Source organism: Geospiza fortis, unplaced genomic scaffold, assembly GCF_000277835.1.
Source record: "Geospiza fortis unplaced genomic scaffold, GeoFor_1.0 scaffold166, whole genome shotgun sequence".
Taxonomy (NCBI): Eukaryota; Metazoa; Chordata; class Aves; order Passeriformes; family Thraupidae; genus Geospiza; species Geospiza fortis.
In genome coordinates this window covers 3,323,725-3,333,533 of record NW_005054310.1, presented here as the reverse complement: position 1 = coordinate 3,333,533, position 9,809 = coordinate 3,323,725, and the positions used below count along the sequence as shown (strand labels likewise).

The 9,809-nt window shown below is 36.9% G+C and overlaps 1 protein-coding gene across 8 annotated transcripts in view; it reads right to left on the bottom strand.

Moving 5' to 3' along the window:
• Positions 1-44: 44 nt before the first annotated feature.
• The window catches only part of OSBPL8 (oxysterol binding protein like 8), a 65,619-nt gene continuing 55,854 nt past the window's right edge, over positions 45-9,809 (bottom strand). For 7 of the 8 annotated variants that reach the window (XM_031055546.1, XM_031055545.1, XM_031055549.1 and 4 more), the window contains 8 exons: positions 9,435-9,532; positions 8,771-8,860; positions 8,069-8,205; positions 7,550-7,735; positions 5,175-5,262; positions 4,668-4,770; positions 4,007-4,112; positions 3,150-3,789 (listed from right to left, as the gene is read on the bottom strand). In XM_031055546.1, coding sequence (XP_030911406.1) covers positions 3,654-3,789; positions 4,007-4,112; positions 4,668-4,770; positions 5,175-5,262; positions 7,550-7,735; positions 8,069-8,205; positions 8,771-8,860; positions 9,435-9,532 — 944 coding nt within the window. In that variant the 3' untranslated portion in view covers positions 3,150-3,653. Of the gene's footprint in view, positions 3,790-4,006; positions 4,113-4,667; positions 4,771-5,174; positions 5,263-7,549; positions 7,736-8,068; positions 8,206-8,770; positions 8,861-9,434; positions 9,533-9,809 lie in introns of all 8 variants that reach the window. The other variant, XM_005419207.3, reaches the window with a different exon arrangement.

The following is a 9,809-nucleotide window of genomic DNA, read 5'->3' as shown; positions in this document are numbered from 1 at the left end:
CCGAGAATGACTAAGCAGGAACATCAGTTCTCAAAAACAACAACCCCCACAAAAGATCTGGTATTATATATGGCACAAATTTGACAAATCTTTACATGTCTCCGAACAGCATAGAAACCCATCAAGAAGGCACTGTTTACAATACTTGAATATCTGCTAAATTTTCTGTGATTTGCGGGTACTCCTGAAATAAAAATAATTAAAACTTAGAGAGGTACAGAATTTTTGTTACACATTATTTACACAAACAATGGTAATAGCTAAAAATAACAGCTTTTAAGAAACTGACATACAAGTCTGTTTCATAAACATGAATCTAGGAAGAAAAAAAATTGCCAAAGGCACACAAGGGCAGCAAACAACAAACAAAAAAGAAGAAACCACAACCATTACATTTTACAAGACAACCTTGCAAATAATTTGTGAGATTTCATAAGTGGGAGGAAGGACATGAAAACCAGAGTATACACCCTCATCAAGTGATATCAACTATTTAAAAGGAATCAACACATGAAATTCAAGAAACATCATCTACTGAAAATGGTACTTGTTGTATTTCACATGGCATATTTACTTTTTCTTAGCTTAGGTTATCTGTACCCAATTAGGCAACCTGTACCTAAATGGCAAATTAAAGGCATAGAATGCATCTGAAAACAAACAAACCAACCCAACAAAACCACATGGCAAATTCTGCAGATATTTCCTGTACAAGGAAAAAAACCCAAACAAAACAGGAATTGGAAATCAAGTGTGAAAACAAGTGCTGTTATAAACTTTAAAACCTAGAAGGCCACAGCCCTCAAGCATCTGCAAACTGTACAATCAATTTTTATATATGTGCAGAGCTCAGTCTTAAGCAGGTAGTAGTCAAGATCTGCTGTACATCATGGCTAAAGAGGACAATGGCGACGCGCTAAAAAAAGGATCCATACATGTCTGTGACCAACTGTACAGTAAAAAATAGGGAAGAAGTTTCTTTGTTCTATTCAAATGAGGGAATATACAAAATCCAGCAAAATAAGAATTACTAGGTTTTCACTGTACTTTTCAGAATTTATCTAATCATAAAGTCTTGCAGAAGTCTGCAATTTTACTTTTCAAGAAGTTTCATCACATATCCTTTACCTTTCCAGTTCATCACTAAAACCACTTTTTCAACAGAATTCAACTCTAAAAAATAAGTTGAAAAGGAAAATAAGCATAAGGATTTTGTTTTGCTCTGTTCAAGTCTTTCACTCATCTTGAGCTAAGCATGAACTTCAGCTATGGATTATCTTTTTCGTCTGACATTGCCCAACACTGCCAGCCAGCCAGCTGGCTGGGTCAAATCCAGTCACTACCACGTGGTCCATGTAAAAATGCATGCAAACTGTGTTATTCACTGCTCTTGAATAGAAGTGATTGAAAAAATCAGCATGAAAAGGCAGAAGGACATTTCTATTTACAAGGAGATAAAAGCTTGAAACTATCAGTCAAGAGTTTCAGCACCACAAATTTAGCAGAATATTATTTTAGGGGATTGAAGTTATTGCCCAAATCTCACTCATTGGATTATTCTCACATTCAGAGTATGTTTAAAGGCTTGTAATGGATCTTAAGACAGGTGAAGCTTTGACATCTGAATGCAATACTGAACAGCCAAATTCCAGGCTAAGAATGTTAAAGTGAATGCCGTAATACTCTGCTTTCTTAATGCCATTTCATACATGAGTAACTTCAGTTTTCATTTAGAGACTGAGGCATTTGTAATTCCTTTGTTTGTTTATGAAGGGACTTTCTATGTTCACAAATTTTGCCCCTGTTAAATCAGCTGTAGATTTAATAGAAGTCCAACCAGGTTTGGTCTTGCCCACGGCTACAAGATCTGGTTAACATAACACGTTCCAGAAAAATTGTTCAAGACCAGACCATGCTAATGTGAAGCTGTATGAAATATGCTGAAGTTCACTGCTTACACAATAGACTTTTACACAGCTGAGGCCCACAGAAGAGGAAAGGTAAAAGAGAAGGGGAGGTGCATGGAAGTGTCAGCCACAGAAATATATAAGCTGGACAGATAAACGAGTAAACAGTATTTTTGCTAAATACTAGTGAGACTGATGCAGAACAGAAAGGCAGATCACCTGGAAGTCAGGCAGGCTGCCCAAGGCAGAGGCATAACCTGGCCATGGCAAAAAGCCAAGCATGACTTTCAAACTGTTCCTCTGCCCAGGATGGATTTGATTCCTGAGAGGATCCTCTGAAAACAAACTTGGCTGTCCTTCACATTGTGCCACTCATCCTCCTGTTGTCTCACCTGGGGTCCTGAAAATACTTTTTCATTTCTACAGCCCCTTTTTGCCTTGGTATGCTTGACTGGCACAGGGAACTCACCAGATAAATACCAGCACTACATTTTTTGCTGGAATTATACAAATTCTATACATGCATATATTTCTTCAAATAAAAAATGTCAGAAACCTTGGTTTTGAATTTAAACTTAAGCTTTGCATGAATTTGTATGGCTACAGCATACTAAGAAGGTGCATCCATGTATTCTGGTAGGTAGTATATACTTGCAGTACAGAGGGATTTCAAACACTTGGATTTTCCTCTTATTTGTTTTGAGATACGTAGTGTTAGCCATCACACAACTTCTGAGCTTTCCCTGTGTAAACACACACATTTTCATTTGCAACTCTGCTCATGACAGTGCCTGAATCCTATTCTACACTGCCTTTTGGAGATTCAGCTCAAGCTACACACTGAGCATACCCCTTGACATTTTGTTTCAAAAATACCCATGAGTCCTGGCATCAGCAGTCTGTCTGCTTACCATGACATGGCCATAAACAAATGTAAATCCAAAGCTGCAGATTTTTCAAGACTTACAAACATACCATAAATCTTTGACATTTGCAATTCATGAGAGAGTAGACCAAAACGGTACCTCCCTGGCTGCTGTACTGTTAAAAATGTGCTCTGTACAGTAGATGTGGGAATGTTTTTAAGATGAATCTTAAGTTTTAAAACTATAAAACAGCTGGCTTACAAGCCTACAGTAATTCAGGATAAAAACCTCATACTTCCAAAACTAGTCAAGAACATTATATTGCAGATTTCCCAAAGACTTTAGCTTTTTACTTGCCATTTCCTAACACACACAATTTTTCCTACAATAATGTATTTGTTTGACCTTAAACAAAAGTTTAGTTCCAAACATCCAATGCCATTTACAAAAGCTGATGGCTACTTCAAAATTTTTTGTTACAAAAATGGTAAGTTTATATATGTAATGAAGTATGCCTGTTTATCATTCTACCATAAAGGAATCATATCCTACCTATGGGGTCTGATCTCAGTGTTGAACTTGATCTATTCTGTGGTGAAGATTCATCAGTGTGATGCAATATAAACACAAGGCTGATGTTGTATGACTGCTAGACAGAGGCACACACCAGAAGCAAGAGTGTACTGGCACTTACACAGTTCTTACTGCAACTGGGCAGACACAAGTATGATTCTGAACCATGAATGCTGAGGCAAAGTTCTGTAAGTTGTTGCTACACAGTTCTTTTACATAATATTGCATCACTTAAAGTCCAGCTTAAAATATGGTCCCCAGTAACAGTTTGATCATTCCAGTTCAAGAAGGCCCTTGTTCACGCTTCTTATTTGAACAAGATATTAATGATAAGCTGTAGCAGAACCATAAGTACAATGAAGACATAGTGCTTAAACTGCAAGGAATGGTAGTCCCAGGGTGATGAATTAGAAGCGACTCTATTTCGTAGCGCCATGATCTCCCTGTAAGATAGAAAACAATATCCTGTAAATTACAGACTAGACAATTTGACATTTTCTATGTTAGGGTTCCCTACAGAAGGCAGCTTTAGAGGAAAACGTTGAAACATCAATGAGCAATCAATATTTGAGAAAAGATACATACCAGCCTCTAAGAGAAAAAAAATCCTACAAGATTACTATTCTCTAAACCATTTTAAAGCATTTTAATTAGTACTACCTCTTAATGTCTTCCTGTGTTTCCTTTATAGACTCAATGGCACTATGTAGTTCACCAAGGTCTGCCCCTTTTTTCCTTATTCTTGTATTATGCTTCATAAGTTGTGCTAGAAGGATACAAAAGCCAGATGTAATTGACTGAAGTGACTGCTGCCATAAAAAGAACAAAGTGCAAATGACAAACTAAACCTGTAACAAAAATGAAGAGAAAATTTTTAACTAGCTTCTATTGAAAACTTTATTTCAGAGTCACCTACACCACAAGAAAGCAACTTAAGTGCTTGAAATATCTTTTAAACGCTCATCAAATCGTTTAGCTTCTGCAAACATTATCAACAACAAAAATCTACCCTCTAGCCACATACTAATCTACAAATTAATTAACCTTCTAAGAAAGAAAACGGTTTATGAAGACCATTCTTTTCCCCTAGATACTAAATATATACAGCACTTAAGCCTACCTACACTGCATTTAAAAAGACAGGAAAATTTGCCATCAAAACCATGAGCCATTCTGCTCCTTTGTTTTCCAGAATATGCTTCACATTGGATAGAACTAAAATATTGTAAAAACATTGTGATAAGAAGAGTATGCATGACACTGAACTCTTCACTTGTCAAATACATTTATTATTTCTGTAAGTAAATGTATCTTTTCGTACCTTCACTCCCAGAGGAATCCTGGTTATCAGGCTCTGGGGATGAGAAACCACACTCTCCTTTCTTCAGACCGGATGGCTTTCGTTTGATTTTTGGAACAGTAACCTAAAATTGATAAATTTATGTGTTATTTTCCAGAGAACCATAACTGTAGCAAAGCAGCACATTCCAACAATGGCAGTTAAAAGCACAATATCTAAGAGAAGTCCAAGTTAAAATTTTTGATGTATTAGCAGTCTGAATTTTGTGCATCTTCCCATTCAAGGGAAAATACACATTAAACTACTGAGCTCAAGTTTGCATATTTTATATTCCTATCCAGTCAAGTAATTTCTACCACTTAGGATGCAACACAGAAGTGAAAGACTTTGTATATTGTGTGTAAACAACATTTTTGTAGGATAATAGCATTTCCTATTAATCCCAATGCTCTAATGATCTTTATACACATAATGTACAATATTTATAAGTTCCTGGATCTTGCATGTGCTGTCAGAACTGGAACATACCATTGGTGTCCGATGTCGAACTTTTGTCTGGATTGCGCCATCTTTTTCAAACTGGATCATATCATTCAAAGGGTCCCATGGTCTGGTACTAGACAAAGTAAATATTATTAACACTATAGCGATTTAAATAAGAAATATTTCCTTTCTCAGAAACTACTCAGTATGAAGAGGCTGAAACTCTCACTATATAGAAATCAGATATGGCATCATGATGTTATCTTCTACTTATGCTCCATTGCTAAACTGCAGGGCCAAGAGAGCTAGAAAATGAACTTCATGTCCAGATCAAACCCCCAGCCAGCTGACAGGAGTACAAACTATTACATTAACCAACAATACCATAATTAATTTTTTTTGCCAAGGATATGTGATTGAATCATGAAAGATTTCCTGCTTCAGATACAGTTGTTATTTTAGAACTACAAGGAAATTAGGGGACTTTAAAAATATTTAGACTGCTTTTTGTTGAGCTTTCTTTTTTCCTTTTAAAAGATGCCTATGAAGGAGAGTTTAAGAATCAGTTACCTCAAACCTGCTTTCATCCCAAAGCAGCTAATGGTAATCAAGACTGGTTTCATGAGACACTAATGAGCTGTGCACAGTTTTCTTGTTCTGATTTTTAAGAGCGCTTTTCCAATTACAGTCTGATACAGAATTTTAAAAAAACCACAACAGTCTAAGACACATAACTCACTGGAGAACAACAAGCAGCCAAAGGAAAACACCAACATCACCAATGATTACAGAGCTTTCCGGACAGAAACTGCAAGTGAGCTGCAGGAAGGATGTTCTGATGCAGAGCTTTAGCTAGAGTACATTAAGCATGGATTTCCTTTTGTGTCCTTCTGCATGCCTTTTAAATAGCTGTAGCTGTTTCAGATGTTGTGAACACAGACCTGCACTTACATCTTAGCTTCAGCTGACTTGAATTAAATGTCATCTGAGGTAACTGGGTTAAGAACTAGGCATTGCTCTCTTCTCTATTTGTAATCCAGATGCCTAAATCCATAATCCAGATACCTTAACAAATGCTCCAGCTCACTGAACACATCTTTCACAGTAAGGGTAGAAGACTGCTTTCTACATGGACCAGGTGGTGAGCCAACATTATATGCTTGAAAGGAGAGAGAGGCTTTTTCCAGGAAATGCTGTCAGTGCAGACTGCTTTCTGGTACATAGCAAAATTTCTGTGACACATCCTTGAACCACAAGGCCTCAAGGACATCGGGAATAACGCAGATTTACAAGATAGGTCTTAAACTCTAAACAGATTTCAAGTACAGTTCTCTTCTTAATGGTTTTGCACAGGGTTCAAGAGTATGGGCAGTCCATTCAGCTGGACTGTTCACAACTCTTCCAACAGGAAGAGGCATCAACAGCACTAGAGGATTCAAACCAAGAAAGGGTGCTTCACTGAGCATTTAGTCTACTTGGGGAACTTCCCTGCTGCAGTTGTGAAAGTCTGCACAAACTTAATAAGAAGCCAATGAAATTCATGGGAAAGGAATTAACTGAGAGTTGTTAAATGCACAGATTACTTGTTTGTTTCCAGGAAAGCTCCAAGTTCCAAATTTGCTGGAGATGTGTAGAGTACTCAGGATTCTTGTACTCTTCCCTGTACATACACTTAGGCTATGACCTCAATGTCACCATTCTTGTACAGAAAGGTAAAGGTCTCCCACATTTAGCCATGGGAATATGCTTCCAGCATCCATGGATTCAAAGTTACTTAACTTTGTGTGTATCATGATTGGCTATTTTACTTTTACAGTCCCTACAACACAGAAGCATGCTAGGTACTGAAAAAAAAATCAGCAGAACACGAGTGCTCTGTGAAAACCATCACTAGTAAAGGGCTAAGCTTCAAGCTGACTTTTGCAACATTGGTGAGGACCCAGAATCCATCCTTCCAGCAGTCAGGGAGACAGCTGCAGCTTCAGCTTCTGACCCAGAGCATCACACAAAGAGATTCACAGACACTCATGTGCAGGACAGATTTGACAGCCAGGCAGAGCCACCTGGTCCCAGCATTAACTATTGCTGTAAAGCTGCTATTCTCAGAGTTATCCTAATATATAACAAATTAAATGGCTCAATCCAACTATGCGTAGGCTTCTCTGATTTTCAGACACTAGATTTTCTGATTTCCAGCTGGTATGCCCATATGTACCATATTTTCCAGTTTGGAAAAATTTGCATAGAGGTCAGTCTAGAGGGATAAAAGGGAGGACAAACCCCAAACTGGCATGCCCCAAAAAATCTAGAGCATAGCACAGCTATGTTGTTATACATAAATAAGCTATATGTATCAGTTCTTTTGCTGCTGAAACCACAGGAAGAGGCTCAGCAACATTACCAAGCACTCCAGGACTCACTCAGCATATTTATAGTGCCATTCTCCTGTGACTGAATCCTGATCAAACAGCTTGCATGTCCACTCTTCATCCTTAAGCTTCCTCTCTTTGGCACTCTTTCTCTGAGCTTCTTCCAGAATATATTTCTCCTGAGTAGCTTCTGTTTGGTCTTTATTATTTATTGCTTTTGTCACTTGTTGCCAAAGCCTGACAAATGAACAATATACAGAATCACCAGAGTCACAATCCCGTTGACAGAAATAACTGCAAACAATTCCCTCAATTATAGGCTAAGTAAATGGACCACCCTCCAAAGAGAATATTACCATTTTAATAGAAGTTTTAGCTACATTTCTATCAAGATTTCTCTGATTGTAAGCTATATAAATAATGATCTTGTACTTAACAGTGTTACTTTATTTTATCATCAAAGGCTAGTATCATCAAATATGGGAAAGTAATGATAATTTGCTTCTATTTTGGAGAAGATTATGAGTTTCACTTTGGAAAAATAAATACATGGTTCTGTAGTGAACTTACTTCTCTGACTCAAAGTCATCTTGCTCTTCAAACTTCACAGTGTATCTATGTAATCTACGCTGCTTTATCTCAGATGTTGGGTTCCAGAATGTCTCTGAAACACCTGTCTTCTTGTCACTAATAATAACTTCACTGTCCTGTAACAGATATGATTGGTTTCTTAATTGTAATTATCTCAAAGAGTGTCAAAATAACAAAAAAGCAAGGCATGAGCTTTTTTTTTTTTTGTAATAAGAATTTATTTTCTTTAGAATGCATGCAGTTATGAATAATTAGATATACTAAATTTAAAATTCAATTTCTGCCCTCTGTGCTAGGTTCTAGCTTGGAACAGAGGTGCAATGGAATCATTACCACCATATCAAAAATGAGTGATGCCATGTCACCTCACCAGATCTGAAACAACCTTAAATATTTCATGCTGGTGCCATAAAAATTCTTCATAGTACTAATGCATATACCAAAACATTTCTCAAGATTCATTGTGAAGGATCATTTCATTTTCTTCATAAACTACTTAAACTTTTCCACCTTTTAAGAGCTAGAAATAGAACAATGTTGATTCTATACTTCCTGGAATACTTTCTGCAAAAGTAGTACTTCACTTTTTTAAAAACGTGAGTCTTTTTTGGACTTAAGTGCTGTTTTCACTTGTCTCAACCATCAGCCAGAATTTATAAAAGAGCATCACTCACTACTTACCCAGTGACCCTCTAAAACAGCCAGAACTTCTTTGCCAAGCTTAATTCTCCCTGATATTTGATTAACACTGTCATTGTTACCCAAAAAAGGCTGCAAAACAGAAACAAATGATTTCATGTTTATTTTAATAACATCTTGTTTTTGTTTATATGTTTAGTCTTAAGGAAAAATGTGAATTTATGAAATGTGCTGTAAACAGCCCTGATATCTTTAATATTGTATCTCCTACTTATTAATCTTAAAGAAGTCTAAAACCAGAGTATGTAGTTTCTTCTTTCCTTCTTAAAAGACTTTCTGAGTAAAAGTATTCTCTAACAGATGTTGAAAGAAAACAGAAAATAAGGCAGAACACAGTGACACGATATTCCGAAGGACACAGTCATTTGCTACACTAATTTCATGGCTCTGCCAAGGACCATTTGTTACTAGAGATTATCTTTTGAAGAAACAACAACGATTGCCAGGGATTTTCTTTGGCATTTTGACAGGCTGCACATGTATCCTGTGGACTGACAAGGCAAATTGTCAGTTAACACAGCCTCCCAACTTTATTGTTTCCCCTATAATTTCAACTGAATACAATTTCCTTCTCCATATGCACACTTCTTGAAAACAGACATTATGTTCATTCTCCTTCTTGTGCCCACTCACAGTGTTCACGAACCTTGAGTTTGAATTCAATTGTTGCGCTGTAGCCAGTTTTCTCACAGGTGATGTTGACTATTCCTCCAAGTTCTAAGGTCATTGTTCCATAAAGAATTCCTGCAAGAGAAAACAAAAACAAAACAAAAACCCCCAGCTAAAACAAATGCTTTTAATTGAACAAAACAAAACCCCTAAGTTACTTGGGTACAATTCCTAGAGTAAACATGTTCATGCCAGAGGAAAACTTTTATTTTCAGATGACCTTTCCTGTGTGATTCTGTGTATCCTGAAAGGGAATTCCGGAGTATATGGGTAGACAATACTGAGTAAGTTAAAGCCTAAAAATGAGCAATTCTGCAAGCTATTTTGTGCTATTACAGATCCATCTCCCATA